At 45.2% G+C, this 27,272-nt stretch overlaps 1 protein-coding gene across 1 annotated transcript in view; it reads right to left on the bottom strand.

Moving 5' to 3' along the window:
• The window catches only part of COL7A1 (collagen type VII alpha 1 chain), a 291,474-nt gene that overhangs the window by 160,788 nt on the left and 103,414 nt on the right, over window positions 1–27,272 (bottom strand). Inside the window, exons 3-4 of the mRNA XM_085624371.1 lie at window positions 7,958–8,138; window positions 282–441 (exon numbers count right to left, since the gene is read on the bottom strand). Coding sequence (XP_085480497.1) covers window positions 282–441; window positions 7,958–8,138 — 341 coding nt within the window. The remainder of the gene's footprint in view (window positions 1–281; window positions 442–7,957; window positions 8,139–27,272) is intronic.

Raw genomic sequence — 27,272 nt, 5'->3', positions numbered from 1 at the left:
TCATTAGGTTTCCATAATTTTCAACACTAATTTGAAAACGTTGGTGAAGTATAACTATGCCAACTTGTAAAACCCACAGGTTGACTAAGTGATTCTCCCAGGATCAGACACGTGGCTCCATCAGAGAAGCTATGATTGGAACGTGTGTCTTCTAGGCTCCACAGCCAAGAATGTAGTGAACATAATAAATGCACCATTTTCTTGTCGACATGTTTCAACGTAACATGTTACCTATCAATTAAATGCATTCAACCCTGTTTAAAAAAAAATCAAATTATTACCTTTGGCACATCCCGTCGGATCACGTTGGGGCCAAAGAAGTTATCAGCTGTGTATCTCAAGCCGGTTCCAGTCCGCGTATTACCCCCCTTGTAGGAAATGTTCCGGATGGCCTGCATCACTTGTGTGCCATTTCTGTACCGGGTAAATGTAAACTCTGTCCTGAAAAGAAAAGGCACGTAAAGAAGCTGTTTATTGCAGTCTCAGTAAATCCAGACAGAGCAAAAATATACATCTGAGGACGCAGTGTATTCTGCGTTTCACTGCGTTCTGGATTAGGGCCTTAGATAACGATAAGTATTAGGTTTTATTTTTGTTCCCTAACCTAGTACCAATTTATTCAACTATTAATAGGTAGTGGAGTGTATTTATATTTTTCTATATATTTTTACAGCACTGTACAGAGACTTTTAACATTTTTGTAAATAACACAGTCATTTTTAGGTGTTACCATGTACTCCATAAATATTTTTGTAAAGAATTAAATATGTAAAATAAAAAATTGAAAATACACTGTTAAATCTAGTGCAGTACAGTGTATTTTTAATTTTTGAACCTGCTTTTAAAAAAAATCTTTTTAAGTACCATGGTACTTCCTAGAAAGTATCGCTGTACTCCGTACATTTGAATATATATATATATATATATATATATATATATATATATATATATATATATATATATATATATATATATATATATATATATATATATATTATCTACTGGCGGTCGCCAGTAGATAGTTATAGTTAGGACCGTGCTTCCATAGGAAATCCGCAACATTCTATTTGGAATAACTTTGGCGCCGATTGACGAATCCTCGTGAAATTTTCAAAATAGGTGGGCCGCTCCTTCCCTGAAAGTCTCGGGGGGATTCGTCAAGCGGGGGCTGAGAAAAAGGGGGGGTCCCAAAACGCGTTTTCCCCATGCATTTTTCCATAGGACCTTTAGTCCAAGCTACAGCCCGAACGGCTGAACAGAATTACTTGAAATTTGGCAGAGAGGTAGTCCTCAGGTCAGGGATGTGCCTTTTGCAGGTCTGGTGTAAATCTGTTCAGTTTTTCCTGAGAAAATAGCATTTAAATCAATATATATATCTATAGGCGCGCTCCGTGCGCGTATGGTATAATGTACCGTACGCGCACGGCCGTGCGCGAGCACGATTCTGATTGGTTGTTAGATCTTAGTAAACATTCGAATCGGTCGAAACCAGGAAGTGTCGGACGCCATTTTGTCTCTCGCAGTCTGAGGGGGTGAAAAACAAAGGTGGAGAACGTGAAAAGGGGGCAGGGTGGACAGTTCCTGACCCCCTAGCCTTTGTCAGGGGGTCCCAGAAGGACCCCAAAGGGCCAAAATTTCTTTTAATTTTTTTTTAAAAAATCGCGAAGTGCGCTTAACGTGCGTGTACGGTAGAAACGGAAAAATTACGCGAACTGCGTAACGTGGGGGCGCGGTGCGCGAAGCGCACCGCGCGCCCACAGCGCACGCACGGAGCGCAAAGCGCACCGTGCGCGTACGGTACGCGCACGGTGAAAAACCTTAAAAAAATAAATAAATAAATACAGAACTTAGCATTTAAAAAAACGTAAAAATTCACTGAAAAAAACATAGGTTTCACACACGTTATAGTTAGGAATTAGCATTTAAAAAACCTTGCAAATTCACTGAAAAAACCATAGGTTTCACACACGTTATAGTTAGCTGGACATTTCACTCGTGAAAAACCATTGAAATTCCCCCGTTATAGTTAGCGCAGGCAACTATAACTCACGCGACCGCAATCCTCTGCTGATGACGTCAGATATTACATCACTGATGAGATATGTGTCTTTCTGAAAAAAAAATATTTGTAATATATGTATAGCTAAAGATTAATGGAAGAAGACATGGGTAAATAGGTGTCTAAATACAGTGATGTAATATTTGACGTCATCAGCAGAGGATTGCGGTCGCGTGAGTTATAGTTGCCTGCGCTAACTATAACGGGGGAATTTCAATGGTTTTTCACGAGTGAAATGTCCAGCTAACTATAACGTGTGTGAAACCTTTGGTTTTTTCAGTGAATTTGCAGGGTTTTTTAAATGCTAATTCCTAACTATAACGTGTGTGAAACCTATGGTTTTTTCAGTGAATATATATATATATATATATATATATATATATATATATATATATATATAAAGACTTATAAATCATTTTCCCTACCTATTACCACTTTAATAAACTGGTAATAGGTTTGGAAAAATATCAAAACCTAATACTTACCTATATCTAAGGGTGCAACATAGAATACAGCAAAAGTGTACTGAAAAACAATATGGGTGATTTTAATTTTTGTAAAGGCAGTCATCAGCCAATCACATAACAACTTATCATTGATATATACCACGGTATACAGCAAACTACTGCGACATTTCGCACAACTACTGCAACAACAGGTATGCCTACGTTTAAATGCCTTATAACTTAAAAGGTTCTTACCTACTTCCCTTCAGTCCCCAAAATGATCATCGGCGCACCATAGTCTACAATCCTGCCAAATTTCAACCAAATCCAACTGCGGGATTGGTTGCTACGCGTGAGTACAAAGTCTATGGAAAATGCCTTGGGGCCAAAACTTGTTTTTGGGACCCACCCCTTTTATCTTTGCACCCCCATGACTAATCACTACAAAACTTTGCACCATATTCCAAAGTAGAAAAGAATAGGTCTGGAAAGTTTCGTGGAGATTCGTCAAACGGGTGCAAATTTATTAATGGTGTAAAATCAGAGGAATTCCCATCTCTGTTACCGCTAACCATCACTACAGAGTGGTTACCACAAAGCTTTATTGGGAGAGACCCGACAACCTCCTCCTTTTGTTTTTTTTATTATACATTAAAATGCTTTCTAAAATGGGAGGGGATAACCATACTCCCTACTTTTTAAATTTTGTAACTTTACCACTCTGTACACTGACCCACCCCTAAACCCTAAAAATAACCTTACAACTCTATGCCCTTACCTGCCCAAAACGACACCCTTATTACCTTAACCAACCCTAAACCCTGAAACACCCCTTTGCCCATACCAAAACCCACGATTACCACCCTATACCCGGATGGGTAATGGTCTTAGCCAATAAATCTCAGCTCTGGAGTCCATAGCAAGCATTGGCCTGAGACTCTCAGGGCACTCCATAAACAAGTGTATTTGTAAAGCACATGTTCACCCAGAAGGGTATCTTGGCACTGAATAATAGATCTTTATTGTTACCCAACAGTACTCATTTTATTGACCTCAGAAGAATGAAATGCTGAGTGCACCTGTGACCATGAGGTCAAACACAGGCCCTTACAGTGAATGCATTAGCCCACTAAGCCACCACACCCGGCATAAATTGCCCCCCCCCCCCAAGATAAAGAACCTAGGCTTTTGGCTGGATGAGAATCTGTCAATGAGACCTCAGGATGCTAAGGTGGTCTCCACCTGCGTTGTGGTGTGGAAGTGGTTAAAATAAATCATTTGGATGATTGAACTTTCAGCACAAAGGACGGTGGTCCAAGGCCTTGATACTTTCAAGACTGGACTACGGAAACATCCTATATCTAGAAGCAAACAAGGCCTCTATTAAACGCCTAAAAGTAGTCCAGAATTCTGTGGCTGTGCTCTTATATCGACTCCCTAAACGTGCCTCTGTGTTGAACCTCCTCTGCAAGCTTCACTTGCTCACTGTGGTAAAACGAATGCAGTTTAAAGCCTTATACCTGGCTCTTCGAACAGTAGCAGCTTCCCCCCCCCCCCCCCTAGACCTCGCGGGTATGTAGTGCGCTTTGCAAATGCCATGATTGATTGATATACTACATGCCTAAGGCTAGTTTATCAGGCACAGGTCTGCGATACTTACAAAAATTGGTGGTTCCTTACCAGCCTGTTCACACACTGCGATCACTCAACCGGTCCTTCAGAATGTTTCCTAGAGTCAGACTGGCTTGTACGTATGGGATGTCGCACCTTTGCATCCCTGGGCTATACGTTTTGGAATTACCTGAGTCTCAGTGAAGCTGCACCCCACTGACCGTCGTTTGCAAGAACCTGGTGGCCCGGTCTGGCCCTGCCTCGACCTAAGCGCCGGGAAACCCTGCTTGGGTAGCTGAGTGCTTCTAACAATAATAATAATACCCTTACCCTTACCCATCCCTAAACCATAAAAACAGCCTTACCACCCTATTCCCTTACCCACCCCTGAACTAAAAAAAAAATACTCTTACCACCCTATACCCTCAACCACCACAAAAATCAAAAAACACCCTAACGCTAATATACACATATGCATCAATAATGTTCCAGCAATTATTGGTACTGCATTCCAATATTACGGTCATGCTTGATAGCATTAAATCACTTGCAGTTATAGTTCACATTACCATAGTCTATCGGAGTAAAGTGGCCGTGTGCATTTGACTAAAATTAGTGTGCAAATCTTGCAATCCTCGCTCCTAACTGCTGGAACATTAGTCATGCATTATGGGAGATGTTTGACTCTATTTTAGAATCATGTGACATTTGATTTTAAATACACCTGTGGCTTGCTGAATGTGGACCACATACCTGTAATCAAAGCATAACTGCAAAAACGGGTCGGGATCATTTGCGTGCAGCCATTTCCACTGCGAATGAATGCTTGGTGGCTATCTGAAGCTGGGCTTCTTCTTCTGGATATATATATATATATATATATATATATATATATATATATATTATTATATTATCTACTGGCGGTCGCCAGTAGATAGTTATAGTTACAACCTAGTTTCCATAGGAAATCTCAAAATTCTATTTTGAATAACTTTGGCGCCGGTTGACGAATCCTTGCGAAATTTTCAAAACTAATGGGGCGCTCCGCTCAGCTCCTACCCTGAAAGTCTCGGGGTGATTCGTCAAGCGGGGGCCGAGAAAAAGGGGGGTTCCCAAAACGCATTTTCCCCATGCATTTTTCCATAGGACCTTTAGTCGCAGCTACAGCCCGAACGGCTGAACAGAATTACGTGAAATTTGGCAGAGAGGTAGCCATAAGATCAAGGAAGTGCCTTTTGCAGGTCTGGTGAAAATCTGTTCAGTATTTCCTGAGAAAATAGCATTTAAAAGCCTATCAATATCTATACGCGCGCACCGTGCGCGCACTGTGCGCGCACCCTGCCGTGCGCGAGCGCAATTCTGATTGGTTGTTAGATGTCGGTAAACATTCGATTCGGCCGAAACCAGGAAGTGTCGGCCGCCATTTTGTCTGAGGGGGTGAAAACAAAAGTTGGAGAACATGAAAAAGGGGCAGAGTGGACAGTTCCTGACCCCCTAGCCAAGGACCCACAAGGGAGAAAAAAATATATATATATTTTTTTTTAAATCGCGAGGTGCGCACACCGTGCACGCACGGTACGCTTCACACACTGTGCGCGCGCTGTGGGCACTCGGCACGGCACGCACTGCGAACCGTGCGTGCTCGGTGCGCGAAGCGCACCGAGTGCCCACAGCGCGCGCACGGTGCGTGAAGCATACCGTGCGTGCACGGTGCGCGCACCTCGCGATTTAAAAAAATAAATAAATAATTCACGGTGCGCGCACGGTGAAAAACCTGAAAAAAAATATTATAAATACATAACTTAGCATCCTCCTTTGGTATGCAATTGTATTTACAAAATACTGAAAATGGTTATGATAGATTTGTTCTTACCCGATTCCGATTGAACACCTTTCATAGGTTGGTCACCTTTCCATCTGTTAATAATTGGTCTAAAAACTTACCAAACTGCCCATGTGACGCCATTTCTGAGCAATCAACAATTCATGCTATTTTGTTTTGTAAATTTTATAAAGACCTGAGAAGAAAATGGATAATTCCAATCTTGAAAATTTGGGGCATTCGCCAATGTCGTCCCGCTTTCATGGCTCTCCAATGTCTTGATAATGATTGCATAATTTTAAATGTCATTTTCTTTTTAAAAAATCTTTTCAAACGTCATAATAGCATAGCTTTAGACTCTCTTAACAATAGCGATAGTGTTTAAATATCATTGAACATACAGTAATTAACTACGCATAGATGTTAAGCTGGAGTACTGTAATCATAAGATACCAAACGTTGTTTTGGATATATCCCCCAAAGCTTCCTAATATTGTAGTTGGGGGTTATCTCTTTTTTTTTTTTTCTCCCGCTTTAAAGAGTCATAAACTTGTTCAACTTTGATCTCGCAATACATTACGACAATATCTGACCTTTTTCTATGTTTGAGGTTTTGTATGTACATTTCATTGCTTTGTATATTTTGTTTTATATTACTTCGTAATCTATTTTTATATCATACAGAACTAAATTCTTGATTGTAGATTTGTACATACTGAGAGCTAAACTTATGAACATTTAATCAGAAACGCTATTTGACCTTTCTCGCTCCAAAGATTGCTATTTTGCACATATCCTAACTGTACTGCCTTTATGAGATCCTTTTTAAATCGTCTATTAACTTTTTTTAACTTATATGTTTTGTATTGTATTAATGTTGAAATGTAATATTGTATACGCTTTTATGGTTTGAAATTAACTTACTGAATAAAGCTCATTTGATTTGATTTGATTTGATTTGAACTTAGCATTCACACACGTTATAGTTACGAATTAGCATTTAAAAAACCTTGCAAATTCACTTAAAAAACCATAGGTTTCACACATGTTATAGTTAGCTGGACATTTCACTCGTAAAAAACCAATGAAATTCCCCCGTTATAGTTACTGCAGGCAACTATAACTCACGCAACCGCAATCCTCTGCTGATGACGTCAGATATTACATCACTGATGACATATGTGTCTTTATGAAAAAAAAAAAATTGTAATATATGTATAGCTAAAGATTAATGAAAGAAGACATGGGTAAATAAGTGTCTAAATACAGTGATGTAATATCTGTCGTCATCAGCAGAGGATTGCGGTCGTGTGAGTTATAGTTGCCTGCAGTAACTATAACGGGGGAATTTCAGTGGTTTTTTACGAGTGAAATGTCCAGCTAACTATAACATGTGTGAAACCTATGTTTTTTTAAGTGAATATATATATATATATATCACATCACTCTCTCCATGACACTAGACTGGGATTGGGTAAATAGGGCAGGTGCAACCAATCACATCCAGCCTGCCTCATTAATATTCATACCGTGCGTCACAGTTGTGTGACTCATTATGCATACCAATGCATCCAGGCATGGAGCGTGCACTCAAAATCAGATGTCCACCTGTGTAATCACACAGGGATGTCCCTATCATAGGTAAGAGTCATAGAGGTAGAAATGGGACACATGATGGGCACTAATTTAGCAAACATGTGGTTGCCACATACTGTGCTTCTTGATGGTCACTGGCTAGAAAACCCTAAGCACAATATGTCCCAGTTGTTCAGTAAAATAAAATCACATTATTCAAAAACAGTTTGCAGGAATATTAAAATAGGCTATTATGACTTATGAGAGAGAGATCCTGGGCACAGGGTTCACACCCAGATCCTGGTGTTTGATGCAAAGAACCAGAGAGGTGAAAGCATGAATGGGATGCAAACAAGCAACAGGGTAAGTATGGGGAGCGCCACTGGAGACGATCTCCCAGGACATTGGGGCACTGTCAGAAGGGGGCGACTCAAAGGCTCTTACCTGGGGTCATCACTGTACTGCACCACTCCGAATCGCACCCCCTCCGCGCTGACCACGTTCACGAATGGGACCACCAGCCCTTCCATGAACTGTTTGATCATCACAAAGTTGCTCCTCCCGATACTGGAGGATCCGTCCACCACGAAGACCACGTCGGAGGAGTACACGTTGGAACATGTTTCTGGAAGGAAGAGGTGAGAAGACAACCTGGTTAGCGCGCCATAGGCCAGGAGCGCATCTGTGACCCTTCCAATGTCCACCATCAACATTCCGCCGTGGCAACCCCAAACACAAGACACAATCTTAGGATGGAGGGAGTACAGAGATTGAAGCCAGTCTAATTTTACCAGAAGATTAGACTTTGCAGTCCTGGGCTTTTTTCTACATTGTGAGAGATTTTTCTCTCTAATTAAATTGAACCAAAAAAAAATGTATGAGGAATCTTTGTCTGGACGTTTACCTTTTCTAAGCATAATGGCGCTTCTTGGCAGAATAGCTTTTTCCAATGTATCTATTAGGCAGAAGCATTTTCCTAGTGATAAATGGGAAGGCGTGCAGCAAATATTGTTGCAAAAATCAAGATTTTTCATGCTGATGTGGAAAATCAAAAATGTACAACCTTTGCGAAGTTGAGATGTTTTTCATAGTCCTTTGCATAGCTTGCAAACATTTGGCAACTTCACACACCCATGGAATGTAACATTTTCACTCGTATAGTTTTTTTTTATAAAAGGTTTTCTGCTGCGTCTTCATTGACGTATTATCATTTTGAGATTTTACAGTATTCATTGTAAGTGTGTGGTCTTTGTTGAATTTCGGGAACTATAGAAATTAATCCCTGCAGAACATGAACATTTCTAATAATAAAGCACTGCAGCATTGATCAAGAGCAGCATTCATCGCCCCTTTGATGAATCGATTGCCCCCCACCGTGTGAAGAGGTCTCCAGGAAGTACATGTCTGACGCCTAGTGTTCATTTAAAAGAACTGCATCCGCCTTCAGAGGATTCTTCACCAAAGTCAAAAATTACAGTGCAACCTTTCCAATATGGCGGCCACCTGCAGACAGCCCCACCTCCAATAGTACTGATCACAACATAAGTCTACTAACAGTCAAAGGCTGATTGTTCTGTGATGTCAACACTGGCTCCAAAGCTCTATATCTATCTATCTCTATCACACCGTGCTCTTTCGCTGACCAAGGCTGGATGTGCTGTGATAATAAGCTACTGATGAGCCTCGTAGTGGAATCTAGAAAAGATGAGGCTTAAAAACAGGAGGGACATCCCTATCTCCCCATTTGAAAATCAGAATTATAAGTGACTAGTTCCATGCTGTTTCCATTAAACCTCTTCTGATTAAACAATCAGTACCAAAGAGTCAGAAACGATTGATCTTTCAATTTATCACCTGGAACCCCATCTGGGCATTTTGCTTTTTGCCAAAGCTGCAGAGCATCAGCAAAAACCATTGGAAAAGCCAGTAGGTGACAAAGGCAAAGCCGATTGGTTTTGCCAGTGCTTGTTTGTGTTAAAATTACCCCCTCTTTTATAATTGCAGAACTCTTGCTGCAGATCTAATTCGGTGTTTCCCGTATATGATTTTAGTATCTACAAAGAAGACTCATCCAAACAAAAACAACTAACGTAAAGATTAACACGGATCAACGGTGACTCCGTTTTGTGGTCTAAACATTATGGTGGTGTGTGTGTCTAGAACCTTTAGGGGCAGATCTACAACTTCTGGCGCATCCCTGCAAATCAGCAGGGATGCACCAAGAAAGACGCGTCACGCAAAACTACCCGTGCGCCACCATGGATGCGCCGCATTTAGAATGCGGCGCGCCTTGGCACATGGATAAGCAGATGCATGATGTATCTGCCGGCGTAAGGTTGGCGCAGTCCGAGAGTCGCGTCGCGGGCACAACGCAACTCCAGCACTGTTCCAACCCGGCCTATCTCCAACATGCTGCGTCACGCCTTACGCCTGCTTCAAGCAGGCGCATGGTTTTGACGCAGCGGCATCGGAAAAGTGACTGAGTGAAATCTTGTAGATTTCACTGCGTCACTTTTCCAAGGCTTTCCTCCGACGGAACGCCCATACTGCGACGGAACTCCCACATGAAACCTGACGCAGGTTGCATGTGGCGCAGTGCTTTACAACGTGACGCATCTGCCTAGATGCGTCAAGTTGTAAATAAGTCGTAACGTGGCGCATGGGTTACGCCGCCACTGCGTCACAAAAGTGACGCAACGGCGGCGTAAAAGTGTCGCAACGGGCTTGTAAATCTGCCCCTTAGTATACAATACATGTTCCGAGATAAAAAGGTCAAGCCTCCGCCAAGGCCGGCCGCATGGGTTTTCTTGCATTGATGCAGGAGATTGGTAAAACATCTAAACCAGAAGGTTCATTTAATATACATTTTTGCTGATAGTCCAGATTTTTTCCAGGAAAGCAGGAACGATTTCCTGTTATCATTGCTTTTGTTTGGAACACCTTTCTGTATTTCAGTCAAAGTTGCCTCAGAGGTCCTCGGAGATCTCTCTGGTTCTATGTTTCCTTAAAGCACTAGTGTTATGGGCTTGTATGAGACTATTTGGAGGTGAATGATTGTGACCTACAATTGATCATATCCAGCCCATCACCAACCATACATTGTCATAGTAGAAATGGTATTATTGTTTTACTTTTTCATCTATCTAACCCTATTACACTTACCTTGTGATGTGGTGGTATGGCGAAGTTGATGATCAAATATTATCTCGCGATATAATGCGTGTAGTTTAGTGCGGATATACCTGCACATTTTATTCCTAGGGTTTATGTAACGATCTGACAAACGTAAGGAAGGCACAGCCTCCACCCCTAAATATCAAGTGTTAAACTGCGAGGACGAATGACATCACATCTGTGACAGATGTCAAGACCTTTATTAAGCATTGTATTCCATAACATGGACCAAGTCCTGTTCACCTGCCACATTACTTGGATCTGCAATTGTTGACTGTCCATAAGCTGAGTTGGCAATTTACAAGTTCTCTTCCATGGTGGAACTTGAGTATTGCAACAGCGATTGGTCGCTACGCATGAGTACAAAGTCTATGGAAAATAGCCAAATTTTGCACCATCTTCCAAAGTAGAAAATAATTGGTCTGGAAAGTTTTGTGGAGATTTTACAACGGGTAAAAATTATTAATGGTGAAAAATCTGAGGAATTGCCATCTCTGGTAACCCTTGATCACTCTGTTCTAGTACGATTCTTTCCACTTTCCACCCTACTCGGATCACTGAATTTTATCACAATACAATCGCCGGGTTGGGTTGTCTAGTAAGGCTCTGTTAAAGTCAATGTTCTGCCATAATTTTACTACAAGCGTTCAAATGGGTAGGATTTGTGTGTATGGACATATTCAAAGTTGCCTCTGGTTCCACCTGCTGACCCTTTTCTATAAGTGGAGTACTCAGTAACACAATTAGAAATGGTGGAGACTGCGTATTAAAAGTTGTATTCGGAGAAGAGGTCTTTATTGAACCGTAACTTCTAAGCAGCCCCTGGTAATCCTCTTTCGGTACCCTTCAATAGTGGCCACAAGATGTCCATTTAGCTGGGGTTGAATCATCATTGCCCCAGGATCTTATTCTCCTAGAGCTAAAGAGGATGACAAGACTGTCTTACTCTCTGAAGGAGTTCTCGGCTTACATAAAATAATTTAAACAAGGCATCACGCCTTATTCTTTCAATGTCAATAATAATGATTCTAGTGAATTGGAAGGTTTTGGGAGTCCATAGTCTAACACAAACACAATCTACTGGTTCTTCAAAGGTATTCAAAACTTTATTCCTTGACTCGGAGCATCTATCTGCCTCTTCCTCCTTCGTCGGTAGGTCTTCTTTCTTTAAGGGCTGTTTTTTTTATAATATTGGAGGATGAACAGTAATTTCAAGTATGGCTCTGAATATCTTGTAGGTCACTTTTACCAACACATTCTTCCTCAATACAAGATCTAGCAGGAGAATCAATCTTACATCATATATCAATATTAGGCTCTTTATATGAGGCCATATTGCCTACTAAACCCACCCTTAGTGAGAACACAGTTTATCCAACTTGGTCAGGTATAACACCCATTACTTACTCCATACGGGGTACATTTAAGCCTACATTATGTTCCGTTTTGCTTGGACCATCCTTACTAGGAGATTGTGCAGCTTTCCCTTTTGAATTTTCATGTTCTTGCTAAACTAATTCTTCTTAACATTGTGTCATCTTTCTAAGAATTCCTATCCTGCATTGGCCAACACAGTATGTGTATATAATAATATCATTTGAATTCAATGTAATATTACATTATTTGATAGCAAGTGCCCTGCACATCCTTTAGGACTTTTTACCATCCAGATTCCTTTTATCTATAAACAGAAATAGGCAAAACAGTGATTTTATCCTATAGTACACATCAAATGTGTCTCACCCGCTAAGTGACTTGGGTTACACTACAGGAGCTAGTTTTGCCTGTAGGAATGAATAATTCGTATTTTAATAACACACTTTTCGGCTGTTTCTAAATTCAAGTATTTGAAGAACAAACAGTCCAGTACTTTACAGGTAATCTGTGATCTGGCAGAATCAGTGGGAGAGGCAGGTTTTTGTGCTGGGAGAATAAAATGCTACTGGTGGTGCACCTTGGTCAGTTACAGCTGTTGAAATTCCAAAATGGAGGTGATATTAATGGAAGCAATGGTCAGTGGTGGTTGGGAAAGACTGGCAGTGTCGGGGTGTAGATACCCGGTATGAACGTCACACAGTGAATGAGCCATAAATGCTTCCAGGGAAGCAGGGAAATCAACTCTCAGATAGTAACTTTAATTTGTACTGCCTAAATTACCTATAGAACCATAGGTTATGAAGGGACACTCATGATATAGCAAGGCGCATCATAGCCAAGCAAGTCCTACACTCACCAGGGTGTTTGTAGATTACCCTCCATTGAAAAAACTTTAAAAAACTGGGGGACAACTGTGATTTTTTTCAACCCACTTCCACTAACAAATGTATAAAAGGCCAAATCAATTTCACATGGTCTATTCATTTTTCAATTGTATTTGGCACCTTTTTCACTTCTACATTCCACTTTCTTCCACTTTTCTATTCTACATTTTCTCACTCGTACCTTATGATAAAAATCTACTTTTTAAGGGACAGTGAGATAATATTAAAAGGTAAGCAGAACTCACAATATCAGGCTCTAGTGAACTGAGCTCAATTGACCTTAAAAAGTCCAACATCAGAGCTACAGCTAAAATAATACAGGCTCAGGAATCAAAGTTTGTTTAGTCATAATGCTTTGAAAAGCTTAAGCAAAACAGTTGATGAAATGTCTTCACCAGTCATGAAATAATACAGATATCATCAAGGAAAAAATATTTCAGTGACAAGTCTCCAAAACTCACCATGATATACAATCTTTGACTTCTAAAGGATCTGCTTTGCCATGAATTTTATGTTTTTTTAGATAAATTAACTCAAATTTCCCAAATATGTCCCTCCTTTTTATGAAAAAAAACCACCCTTGTCCTAAATACTGGTAATAAATTGTTTTTAGTAAATATGTTTGTTCTGCAAATATCACAGTCTTCCATGCATATCTATCATCGCCGTATGAAAAGAATGTCTATAACATGCCAAACATTTCTGCTGTCATTATGTGGGGGTGGGCACCCTCGTGTAATGGAGGCCCACAATATGCCAACCACTAAGAGGAAGTATGCTGCTTGCTTGGGCATCACTGGGGCACATATCACGAATATAAACAATACATAAAGTATTAGCACCGTATGGGATGGCCAAGAATTTATCAAGACTGGGTACCAACGTGACATAGATGCCCACTTTAGGCCAAAAATACCACAGCTATACCCTGATTAGTTATAATGCCAGGGGTGGGCGTCATCGTTCAATGAATACCATAATATACCACAAATTACCACCATTATTCCATGGCCAGAATTATGTCAAGGATGGGTGCCCCTCCCTGCATAGCCCCTCACTATACCAAGAATTCCCACCATTATGCCAGGGTCAGTATTGTTTCAGAGGTGGGCACTATTGTGGCCCGTGACCTGAATGCCGAAAGTATGCCAAGAATAACCACCATTATGTCATGGTAAGCATTACATCAGGGGTGGGCACCAAAGTTTGATGCATCCTCTTATTATATCCCAAATAAACATCGTTGTGGAGAGGTGTGGCTCACTAGTTAGAGGCGGCAGACCCGTAAGCAGAGAATCGGCTGGGGACCAGGGTTCAATTCCCGACGCGGCAGGGTCTTGGACCAGGGTCAAAACGGACTTGATAATTCTCGCCTCGGTACCTACTCTAACCAGGAACACACTCGGCAACTCTGGGCATTAAGCTTGCCTCATCTCTACAACGGCCCCCCACAGACGCCGGGGATGCCTGGTTTCACCTTGGAGATACCCAGAAAGGGACCATCTCACAGGGATAGCCAGGATGGGTTCCCCAGCGGTCTACAGCGCTGGGACGCCCCGTTGCTGGGGCAGCTGTGCGCTTTACAAGTCTACAACATTTACATTTATGCAAGAGATAGCTTTATGCCGTGGGTGTGTACCGTCTTGTCACAGATACGCAGAAAATTCCAAGAACTGCTACCATTATGGAAGAGGTGCCCTCAACATGTCACTGATGCTCCTAGACTCGCTGGCTTGAGATGGTAAAGATCACTGACAGAAGATACTTCTATGTGGAGGACGGGCATGCACTCTTTACTCCCCCTCCTCTCCCCCCCCCCCCCAAGAATTGCCACTGTTATCTCAGGGTGGCCCTCAACATGTCACTGATGCTCCTAGACTCGCTGGCTTGAGATGGTAAAGATCACTGACAGAAGATACTTCTATGTGGAGGACGGGCACGCACTCTTTACTACCCCTCCTCTCCCCCCCCCCCCCAAGAATTGCCACTGTTATCTCAGGGTGGCCCTCAACATGTCACTGATGCTCCTAGACTCGCTGGCTTGAGATGGTAAAGATCACTGACAGAAGATACTTCTATGTGGAGGACGGGCACGCACTCTTTACTACCCCTCCTCTCCCCCCCCCCCCAAGAATTGCCACTGTTATCTCAGGGTGGCCCTCAACATGTCACTGATGCTCCTAGACTCGCTGGCTTGAGATGGTAAAGATCACTGGCAGAAGATACTTCTATGTGGAGGACGGGCACGCACTCTTTACTCCCCCTCCTCTCCCCCCCCCCCCAAGAATTGCCACTGTTATCTCAGGGTGGCCCTCATCAGGGCACAGGTGCTGCCAGGCTCGCTGGCTTGAGATGCTAAGGGTCACTGACAGAAGATACTTCTATGTGGAGGACAGACCCACACTCCTTACTCCACCCTCCCACCCCAAGAATTGCCACTGTTATGTCAGGGTGGCCCTCATCATGGCACAGAGGCTCCCAGGCTTGCTGGCTTGAGATGCTAAGGGTCACTGACCGAAGATACTTCTATGTGGAGGACAGACACGTACTCTTTACTGCCGCCCACCCGCCCAAGAAGTAGCCTCAACATGTCACACACTTAAGCAAACACAGAGGGATGAAGACCCCACCAGACAGTGGGAGTAAAAGGGGCTTCTCTCTAATTTTACAAAAGTTAGGGAAAGAGGCTTTTCCAGAGATCCCACATCCACTTGAGCAGGCATGTTCAGTCTACCGTGTCTGACGAGCCAGACTACAGATTTGAGTAGATTGAGAGGGATGCCCCTTACACATTTCGTGCAACCATGCTCGCCCTGCTCAGAGTAACATGCCAGTCCAGAGAAAAGCCCCGATTTAGGATGTCTTCTGGATTGGACTCTCACACTAAATGCCGGTGATGTGGACTGACCTAGGTCTAGAAGTGAGACTCCTTGCACATCTTGTGGAGTTTTAAATGCCCATGATGTGGACTGGCCTAGGTCTAGAAGTGAGACTCCGTGCACATCTTGTGGAGTTTTAAATGCCCGTGATGTGGACTGGCCTAGGTCTAGAAGTGAGACTCCTTGCACCTCTAGCGGAGTTTTAAATGCCCGTGATGTGGACTGGCCTAGGTCTAGAAGTGAGACTCCTTGCACATCTTGTGGAGTTCTAAATGCCCGTGATGAGGACTGGCCTAGGTCTAGAAGTGAGACTCCTTGCACATCTAGCGGAGTTTTAAATGCCCGTGATGTGGACTGGCCTAGGTCTAGAAGTGACACTCCTTGCACATCTTGCGGAGTTTTAAATGCCCGTGATGTGGACTGGCCTGGGTCTAGAAGTGAGACTCCTTGCACATCTTGCGGAGTTTTAAATGCCCGTGATGTGGACTGGCCTAGGTCTAGAAGTGAGACTCCTTGCACATCTTGCGGAGTTTTAAAAGCCCATTATGTGGACTGGCCTAGGTCTAGAAGTGAGACTCCTTGCACATCTTGCAGAGTTTTAAATGCCCATGATGTGGACTGGCATAGGTCTAGAAGTGACACTCCTTGCACATCTTGCGGAGTTTTAAATGCCCGTGATGTGGACTGGCCTGGGTCTAGAAGTGAGACTCCTTGCACATCTTGCGGAGTTTTAAATGCCCGTGATGTGGACTGGCCTAGGTCTAGAAGTGAGACTCCTTGCACATCTTGCGGAGTTTTAAAAGCCCATTATGTGGACTGGCCTAGGTCTAGAAGTGAGACTCCTTGCACATCTTGCAGAGTTTTAAATGCCCATGATGTGGACTGGCCTAGGTCTAGAAGTGAGACTCCTTGCACATCTTGCGGAGTTTTAAATGCCCGTGATGTGGACTGGCCCAGGTCTAGAAGTGAGACTCCTTGCACATCTTGCGGAGTTTTAAATGCCCGTGATGTGGACTGGCCTAGGTCTAGAAGTGAGACTCCTTGCACATCTTGCGGAGTTTTAAATGCCCATGATGTGGACTGGCCTAGGTCTAGAAGTGAGACTCCTTGCACATCTTGCGGAGTTTTAAATGCCCGTGATGTGGACTGGCCTAGGTCTAGAAGTGAGACTCCTTGCACATTTTGCAGAGTTTTAAATGCCCGTGATGTGGACTGGCCTAGGTCTAGAAGTGAGACTCCTTGCACATTTTGCGGAGTTTTAAATGCCCATGATGTGGACTGGCCTAGGTATAGAAGTGAGACTCCTTGCACATCTTGTGGAGTTTTAAATGCCCGTGATGTGGACTGGCCTAGGTCTAGAAGTGAGACTCCTTGCACATCTTGCAGAGTTTTAAATGCCCGTGATGTGGACTGGCCTAGGTCTAGAAGTGAGACTCCTTGCACATCTTGCAGAGTTTTAAATGCCCGTGATGTGGACTGCCCTAGGTCTAGAAGTGAGACTCCTTGCACATCTAGCGGAGTTTTAAATGCCCGTGATGTGGACTGGCCTAGGTCTAGAAGTGAGACTCCTTGCACATCTTGCGGAGTTTTAAATGCCCGTGATGTGGACTGGCCTAGGTCTAGAAGTGAGACTCCTTGCACATCTTGCGGAGTTTTAAATGCACGTGATGTGGACAGGCCTAGGTCTAGAAGTGAGACTCCTTGCACATGCACATGTTGTGGAGTTTTAAATGCCCGTGATGTGGACTGACCTAGGTCTAGAAGTGACACTCCTTGCACATTTTGCGGAGTTTTAAATGCCCGTGATGTGGACTGGCCTAGGTCTAGAAGTGACACTCCTTGCACATTTTGCGGAGTTTTAAATGCCCGTGATGTGGACTGGCCTAGGTCTAGAAGTGAGACTCCTTGCACATTTTGCGGCGTTTTAAATGCCCGTGATGTGGACTGGCCTAGGTCTAGAAGTGAGACTCCTTGCACATCTAGCGGAGTTTTAAATGCCCGTGATGTGGACTGGTCTAGGTCTAAAAGTGAGACTCCTTGCACATTTTGCGGAGATTTAAATGCCCGTGATGTGGACTGGCCTAGGTCTAGGAGTGAGACTCCTTGCACATTTTGCGGAGTTTTAAATGCCCGTGATGTGGACTGGCCTAGGTCTAGAAGTGAGACTCCTTGCACATCTTGTGGAGTTTTAAATGCCTGTGATGTGGACTGGCCTAGGTCTAGGAGTGAGACTCCTTGCACATCTTGTGGAGTTTTAAATGCCCGTAATGTGGACTGGCCTAGGTCTAGGAGTGAGACTCCTTGCACATCTTGCAGAGTTTTAAATGCCCGTGATGTGGACTGGCCTAGGTCTAGAAGTGAGACTCCTTGCACCTCTTGCAGAGTTTTAAATGCCCGTGATGTGGACTGGCCTAGGTCTAGAAGTGAGACTCCTTGCACATCTTGCAGAGTTTTAAATGCCCGTAATGTGGACTGGCCTAGGTCTAGAAGTGAGACTCCTTGCACATCTAGCGGAGTTTTAAATGCCCGTGATGTGGACTGGCCTAGGTCTAGAAGTGAGACTCCTTGCACATCTTGCGGAGTTTTAAATGCCCGTGATGTGGACTGGCCTAGGTCTAGAAGTGAGACTCCTTGCACATGCACATGTTGTGGAGTTTTAAATGCCCGTGATGTGGACTGGCCTAGGTCTAGAAGTGAGACTCCTTGCACATCTAGCGGAGTTTTAAATTCCCGTGATGTGGACTGGCCTAGGTCTAGAAGTGAGACTCCTTGCACATGTTGCGGAGTTTTAAATGCCCGTGATGTGGACTGGCCTAGGTCTAGAAGTGAGACTCCTTGCACATCTTGCAGAGTTTTAAATGCCCGTGATGTGGACTGGCCTAGGTCTAGGAGTGAGACTCCTTGCACATTTTGCAGAGTTTTAAATGCCCATGATGTGGACTGGCCTAGGTCTAGAAGTGAGACTCCTTGCACATCTAGCGGAGTTTTAAATGCCCGTGATGTGGACTGGCCTAGGTCTAGAAATGAGACTCCTTGCACATCTAGCGGAGTTTTAAATGCCCGTGATGTGGACTGGCCTTGGTCTAGAAGTGACACTCCTTGCACATCTTGTGGAGTTTTAAATGCCCGTGATGTGGACTGGCCTAGGTCTAGAAGTGAGACTCCTTGCACATCTTGTGGAGTTTTAAATGCCCGTGATGTGGACTGGCCTAGGTCTAGAAGTGAGACTCCTTGCACATCTTGTGGAGTTTTAAATGCCCGTGATGTGGACTGGCCTAGGTCTAGAAGTGAGACTCCTTGCACATCTTGCGGAGTCTTAAATGCCCGTGATGTGGACTGGCCTAGGTCTAGAAGTGAGACTCCTTGCACATCTTGCGGAGTTTTAAAAGCCCATGATGTGGACTGGCCTAGGTCTAGAAGTGAGACTCCTTGCACATCTTGCAGAGTTTTAAATGCCCATGATGTGGACTGGCCTAGGTCTAGGAGTGAGACTCCTTGCACATCTTGCGGAGTTTTAAATGCCCGTGATGTGGACTGGCCTAGGTCTAGAAGTGAGACTCCTTGCACATTTTGCAGAGTTTTAAATGCCCGTGATGTGGACTGGCCTAGGTCTAGAAGTGAGACTCCTTGCACATTTTGCGGAGTTTTAAATGCCCGTGATGTGGACTGGCCTAGGTCTAGAAGTGAGACTCCTTGCACATCTAGCGGAGTTTTAAATGCCCGTGATGTGGACTGCCCTAGGTCTAGAAGTGAGACTCCTTGCACATCTTGCGGAGTTTTAAATGCCCGTGATGTGGACTGGCCTAGGTCTAGAAGTGAGACTCCTTGCACATCTTGCAGAGTTTTAAATGCCCGTGATGTGGACTGGCCTAGGTCTAGAAGTGAGACTCCTTGCACATCTTGCAGAGTTTTAAATGCCCGTGATGTGGACTGCCCTAGGTCTAGAAGTGAGACTCCTTGCACATCTAGCGGAGTTTTAAATGCCCGTGATGTGGACTGGCCTAGGTCTAGAAGTGAGACTCCTTGCACATTTTGCGGAGTTTTAAATGCCCGTGATGTGGACTGGCCTAGGTCTAGAAGTGAGACTCCTTGCACATCTTGCGGAGTTTTAAATGCACGTGATGTGGACAGGCCTAGGTCTAGAAGTGAGACTCCTTGCACATGCACATGTTGCGGAGTTTTAAATGCCCGTGATGTGGACTGGCCTAGGTCTAGAAGTGACACTCCTTGCACATTTTGCGGAGTTTTAAATGCCCGTGATGTGGACTAGCCTAGGTCTAGAAGTGACACTCCTTGCACATTTTGCGGAGTTTTAAATGCCCGTGATGTGGACTGGCCTAGGTCTAGAAGTGAGACTCCTTGCACATTTTGCGGAGTTTTAAATGCCCGTGATGTGGACTGGCCTAGGTCTAGAAGTGAGACTCCTTGCACATCTAGCGGAGTTTTAAATGCCCGTGATGTGGACTGGCCTAGGTCTAAAAGTGAGACTCCTTGCACATTTCGCGGAGTTTTAAATGCCCGTGATGTGGACTGGCCTAGGTCTAGGAGTGAGACTCCTTGCACATTTTGCGGAGTTTTAAATGCCCGTGATGTGGACTGGCCTAGGTATAGAAGTGAGACTCCTTGCACATCTTGTGGAGTTTTAAATGCCCGTGATGTGGACTGGCCTAGGTCTAGGAGTGAGACTCCTTGCACATCTTGCAGAGTTTTAAATGCCCGTAATGTGGACTGGCCTAGGTCTAGAAGTGAGACTCCTTGCACATCTAGCGGAGTTTTAAATGCCCGTGATGTGGACTGGCCTAGGTCTAGAAGTGAGACTCCTTGCACATCTTGCGGAGTTTTAAATGCCCGTGATGTGGACTGGCCTAGGTCTAGAAGTGAGACTCCTTGCACATGCACATGTTGTGGAGTTTTAAATGCCCGTGATGTGGACTGGCCTAGGTCTAGAAGTGAGACTCCTTGCACATCTAGCGGAGTTTTAAATGCCCGTGATGTGGACTGGCCTAGGTCTAGAAGTGAGACTCCTTGCACATGTTGCGGAGTTTTTAATGCCCGTGATATGGACTGGCCTAGGTCTAGAAGTGAGACTCCTTGCACATCTTGCAGAGTTTTAAATGCCCGTGATGTGGACTGGCCTAGGTCTAGGAGTGAGACTCCTTGCACATTTTGCAGAGTTTTAAATGCCCATGATGTGGACTGGCCTAGGTCTAGAAGTGAGACCCCTTGCACATCTAGCGGAGTTTTAAATGCCCGTGATGTGGACTGGCCTAGGTCTAGAAGTGAGACTCCTTGCACATCTAGCGGAGTTTTAAATGCCCGTGATGTGGACTGGCCTAGGTCTAGAAGTGACACTCCTTGCACATCTTGTGGAGTTTTAAATGCCCGTGATGTGGACTGGCCTAGGTCTAGGAGTGAGACTCCTTGCACATCTTGTGGAGTTTTAAATGCCCGTAATGTGGACTGGCCTAGGTCTAGGAGTGAGACTCCTTGCACATCTTGCAGAGTTTTAAATGCCCGTGATGTGGACTGGCCTAGGTCTAGAAGTGAGACTTCTTGCACCTCTTGCAGAGTTTTAAATGCCCGTGATGTGGACTGGCCTAGGTCTAGAAGTGAGACTCCTTGCACATCTTGCAGAGTTTTAAATGCCCGTAATGTGGACTGGCCTAGGTCTAGAAGTGAGACTCCTTGCACATCTAGCGGAGTTTTAAATGCCCGTGATGTGGACTGGCCTAGGTCTAGAAGTGAGACTCCTTGCACATCTTGCGGAGTTTTAAATGCCCGTGATGTGGACTGGCCTAGGTCTAGAAGTGAGACTCCTTGCACATGCACATGTTGTGGAGTTTTAAATGCCCGTGATGTGGACTGGCCTAGGTCTAGAAGTGAGACTCCTTGCACATCTAGCGGAGTTTTAAATGCCCGTGATGTGGACTGGCCTAGGTCTAGAAGTGAGACTCCTTGCACATGTTGCGGAGTTTTAAATGCCCGTGATGTGGACTGGCCTAGGTCTAGAAGTGAGACTCCTTGCACATCTTGCAGAGTTTTAAATGCCCGTGATGTGGACTGGCCTAGGTCTAGGAGTGAGACTCCTTGCACATTTTGCAGAGTTTTAAATGCCCATGATGTGGACTGGCCTAGGTCTAGAAGTGAGACTCCTTGCACATCTAGCGGAGTTTTAAATGCCCGTGATGTGGACTGGCCTAGGTCTAGAAGTGAGACTCCTTGCACATCTAGCGGAGTTTTAAATGCCCGTGATGTGGACTGCCCTAGGTCTAGAAGTGACACTCCTTGCACATCTTGTGGAGTTTTAAATGCCCGTGATGTGGACTGGCCTAGGTCTAGAAGTGAGACTCCTTGCACATCTTGTGGAGTTTTAAATGCCCGTGATGTGGACTGGCCTAGGTCTAGAAGTGAGACTCCTTGCACATCTTGTGGAGTTTTAAATGCCCGTGATGTGGACTGGCCTAGGTCTAGAAGTGAGACTCCTTGCACATCTTGCGGAGTTTTAAATGCCCGTGATGTGGACTGGCCTAGGTCTAGAAGTGAGACTCCTTGCACATCTTGCGGAGTTTTAAAAGCCCATGATGTGGACTGGCCTAGGTCTAGAAGTGAGACTCCTTGCACATCTTGCAGAGTTTTAAATGCCCATGATGTGGACTGGCCTAGGTCTAGGAGTGAGACTCCTTGCACATCTTGCGGAGTTTTAAATGCCCGTGATGTGGACTGGCCTAGGTCTAGAAGTGAGACTCCTTGCACATTTTGCAGAGTTTTAAATGCCCGTGATGTGGACTGGCCTAGGTCTAGAAGTGAGACTCCTTGCACATTTTGCGGAGTTTTAAATGCCCGTGATGTGGACTGGCCTAGGTCTAGAAGTGAGACTCCTTGCACATCTAGCGGAGTTTTAAATGCCCGTGATGTGGACTGCCCTAGGTCTAGAAGTGAGACTCCTTGCACATCTTGCGGAGTTTTAAATGCCCGTGATGTGGACTGGCCTAGGTCTAGAAGTGAGACTCCTTGCACATCTTGCAGAGTTTTAAATGCCCGTGATGTGGACTGGCCTAGGTCTAGAAGTGAGACTCCTTGCACATCTTGCAGAGTTTTAAATGCCCGTGATGTGGACTGCCCTAGGTCTAGAAGTGAGACTCCTTGCACATCTAGCGGAGTTTTAAATGCCCGTGATGTGGACTGGCCTAGGTCTAGAAGTGAGACTCCTTGCACATCTTGCGGAGTTTTAAATGCCCGTGATGTGGACTGGCCTAGGTCTAGAAGTGAGACTCCTTGCACATCTTGCGGAGTTTTAAATGTACGTGATGTGGACTGGCCTAGGTCTAGAAGTGAGACTCCTTGCACATGCACATGTTGTGGAGTTTTAAATGCCCGTGATGTGCACTGGCCTAGGTCTAGGAGTGAGACTCCTTGCACATCTTGCAGAGTTTTAAATGCCCATGATGTGGACTGGCCTAGGTCTAGAAGTGAGACTCCTTGCACATCTTGCGGAGTTTTAAATGCCCGTGATGTGGACTGGCCTAGGTCTATAAGTGAGACTCCTTGCACATCTTGCGGAGTTTTAAATGCCCGTGATGTGGACTGGCCTAGGTCTAGAAGTGAGACTCCTTGCACATCTTGCGGAGTTTTAAATGCCCGTGATGTGGACTGGCCTAGGTCTAGAAGTGAGACTCCTTACACATCTAGTGGAGTTTTAAATGCCCGTGATGTGGACTGCCCTAGGTCTAGAAGTGAGACTCCTTGCACATCTTGTGGAGTTTTAAATGCCCATGATGTGGACTGGCCTAGGTCTAGAAGTGAGACTCCTTGCACATCTTGCAGAGTTTTAAATGCCCGTGATGTGGACTGGCCTAGGTCTAGGAGTGAGACTCCTTGCACATCTTGCAGAGTTTTAAATGCCCGTAATGTGGACTGGCCTAGGTCTAGAAGTGAGACTCCTTGCACATCTAGCGGAGTTTTAAATGCCCGTGATGTGGACTGGCCTAGGTCTTGAAGTGAGACATCTTGCAGAGTTACGCCGTTTATGCCTCACGAGCAGACACGCTCCGATTACTCAATCTGAAGCTTCAGGTCCAGTCCAGAGGGAAAGTAATATTTCCCCTAAGACAGACTCCCAAACTCAGATGTCTTATACCTAGGGCCTCATTTAGATCTTGGCGGAGGAGAATACTACAAGATGGATATCCCGTCCGCCGTTTTACGATCCCATTATATCCTATGGAGAGCGTAATAGGGCGGAAGAGATATCCGTCGCATTTGTGCGAATATTCCATCCGAGTCCAGTGCTTTAAATGGACCGGTACTGTCCGGTACAGCGTACCGGCAATTTTTTATTTTGAGAGGAAGAGTACCGGCACTTCTCAAGAGAACTGCTATACTTTTAATTGCAGAGTCCCTGCACTTCTGTTTTTCCATTTCAAGCAGTGCATCCGACAATATCTGAATAAGGCCCTAAATGTACCCGCAGGTGAGTAGGAGCCCCTCCATCACGTGCACGCACGCCCAGACTCCTGTGAGCAGCAGTCCAGTGGAGGAAAGCTCAAATCTGAGGTTCCTTCCAGACGGGGCTGTGAGGTTCAGTCCTGCAGTTTGAGAAGGAGCATTCATGCACACTGAGTGCAATGGCCTGGACCCAGAAGCGGCAGACACCCCTCCATGAATGCCCTGGACTGTCAGACTCAGGAGTCTGGGAATGCACGCATGGTGTGGAAGGGGCGTCACTTCTAAACCTACACAGGGCACAACATGTTGCTGCTGACAGCGCACATCCTTATCCAATGGATGTACTGTGAATGCAGCATGCACGTGCATTCAAATAGAATCTTCCTTGACGTGCATCCCATTACAGAATCATGCGACCCCCCTTCTGGCCCATGCAAAGTGGGGGACGGTGTGGGGGCAAGGTGCGGGGAATGCATAATCTTACACTGGAATCTCAGATCCGGCACATTTGGTGCTGCTCGGTCACTACATTGTAATGGGTCAGAGAAGGTATCTGAGATGAGGAAATGGAGGGTTACACTGCCAGAGAGGGTCGGTGGGTGCAGTTTAAATGGCTACTCTCTCTCTCTTTGTCTCTCTCTTTGTCTCTTCCATCTCTGCTCTTCCACTCTGTCCTAACTCTATCTATCCTGCACTCATGCAGTAACTACCTCATCCTGTGATCACAGTGCCATGGTGGATCCCTCACCTTGTGATCAGAGCTCTGGGGTGGCTACCTCATCCTGCGATCAGAGTCCTGGAGTCACCACCACATCCTGTGATCACAGGTACAGGGTGGACACCTCATCCTGCGATCAGAGTGCCGGGATGGCCACCTCATCCTGCGATCACAGTGCCGGGATGGCCACCTCATCCTGCGATCACAGTGCCGGGATGGCCACCTCATCCTGCGATCAGAGTGTCGGGATGGCTACCTCATCCTGTGATCATAGTCTCGGAGTGGCCACCTCATCCTGTGATCAGAGGTCCAGGGTGGACACCTCATCCTGTGATCACAGGTCTGGGGTGGACACCTCAACCTGCGATCATAGTCTCGGAGTGGCCACCTCATCCTGTGATCATAGTCTCGGAGTGGCCACCTCATCCTGTGATCAGAGGTCCAGGGTGGACACCTCATCCTGTGATCACAGGTCTGGGGTGGACACCTCAACCTGCGATCATAGTCTCGGAGTGGCCACCTCATCCTGTGATCATAGTCTCGGAGTAGCCACCTCATCCTGTGATCAGAGGTCCAGGGTGGACACCTCATCCTGTGATCACAGGTCTGGGGTGGACACCTCATCCTGCGATCAGAGTGCAAGGGAGGCCTGGTATTCCCAACCCAAGAAAGTCCCTCTAGCCCAACTTATCTTTTGCCAATCACTTTTGTTTTCCAGAATTGCTGCTTCACTGGAGAAAAGTACCACAGGGATGTGGTGGCGGCAGAAAGAGGTGGCAGGGATTGGCAGTCTGACAGGGACAAAGAGTGTGGCAAGGTCTCCAAGTATGAAGGTGATGGGAAGGGTCATATATGGTGTGCGGAAGTGACAGGCACCGGGAGGGCGGCAGGCACTGCATGTGTGACAGAGAGTAAGAGTGTGGAAAGGCCAGGGAGGGTGGCAAAGGCTGAGAGTGTCACAAGGATGAGATGGCAGCAACGGGGAGGGTGGGAGGTAGTGGGAGGGTAGCAGAGACTATGAGTGTTTTAGGGATGGGGCGGGGGACAGATGCTGTGGGTGTGACATGGATAGGGAGGGTGACAAAGGCTAGGAGTGTGACTGGAGAGTGACATAGTATGGGAGTGTGGCAGGGATGGACAGGAGGATGGGGACTGACTGCTCGACAGGGGTTAGGAGTGAGACAGAGATAGGGGAGGTGATAGCTAGGGTGAGTGTCAATGACTATAAGTGTGACAGGAATGTGGGCAACAGCGATGGGGAGGGATTTATAGACTGGAAGAGTGGCAGGGATGGGGCACATGATAGTGTTGGGCATCCTGATCCTTTCAGTTCCAAGCGGCACTCCGACTGATGCCTACGCCTTCTACATGCTGAGCCCGGTAGCCTTCGTGTGGCTAAAGTTTACCCCTGTTCACCTACGCCCAGTTGATTCAGGGTGCGTGTTCCCGTTACTGAATTACATTAGTAATTCCAAGTACGAATCCATGCTCTCGCTCAATAAAGCTCGCCTCGTCCTGATGATGACCCGTTCATTCACTTGGGCCGAAACACCACTGACGCTTCCCACAACTGGACAAGGATTATTGGTCTTTAATTTGTCGTTCTGTTGGGAGTCAAAGAACTGTACCTTTTAGAAAGACTACAGAGATGTTCCATTGTCGCTTTCTTTTATATACACTGGGTACTATTTATTTTATATTCACTGTGTGATCGCCTGAGAACTGAGCACACATACATGTTGAGTCATGATTGACACTGTAAATATAAAACGCTTTTGTGGACTCAGTCTTTTGCTTATTGCCACTGATGGATACTCGTTGATGAACTTTTCCGATCCTGAATGTGATTACCCACGTGTCTTCTTTTGGTTCTACTTGGAGCTACTAATGCACATTTATACATCATTGCCCCTGGTTCCAGGTGCTTTGGGCGGCCCCTGTTACAATCAATCCCCCCCTTTAGAGCAACCACTGATCATAAAACAGAAACAACCTGCAGAGCTGCAGCGACCCCCTCTGTCCTGTTTACACTTCACATTATTATGAGCAGCAACAAACTTCCTGAACTCAGTCACACATGAACCCGTTTCACGCATGTGCTCATCTCAGTGACAATACATCAATAAGTGCACTGCACACTGCACACTGCTAGAAGCCTCACTGTTGTGTTTCACTTCCAACTCACAAGGCGCTGTGCTGCTTTGATCTGCACCTCTCACTGGAATTCCATCACCACTGAAGGCTCCCATGTGTCCGACTGATACACATGAAGTAACTGACTT

The sequence above is a fragment of the Triturus cristatus genome, chromosome 9 (assembly GCF_964204655.1).
Source record: "Triturus cristatus chromosome 9, aTriCri1.1, whole genome shotgun sequence".
Classification (NCBI taxonomy): Eukaryota; Metazoa; Chordata; class Amphibia; order Caudata; family Salamandridae; genus Triturus; species Triturus cristatus.
Note: the sequence above shows the minus strand (reverse complement) of the source record. Positions and strands in the feature narration are given on the sequence as shown.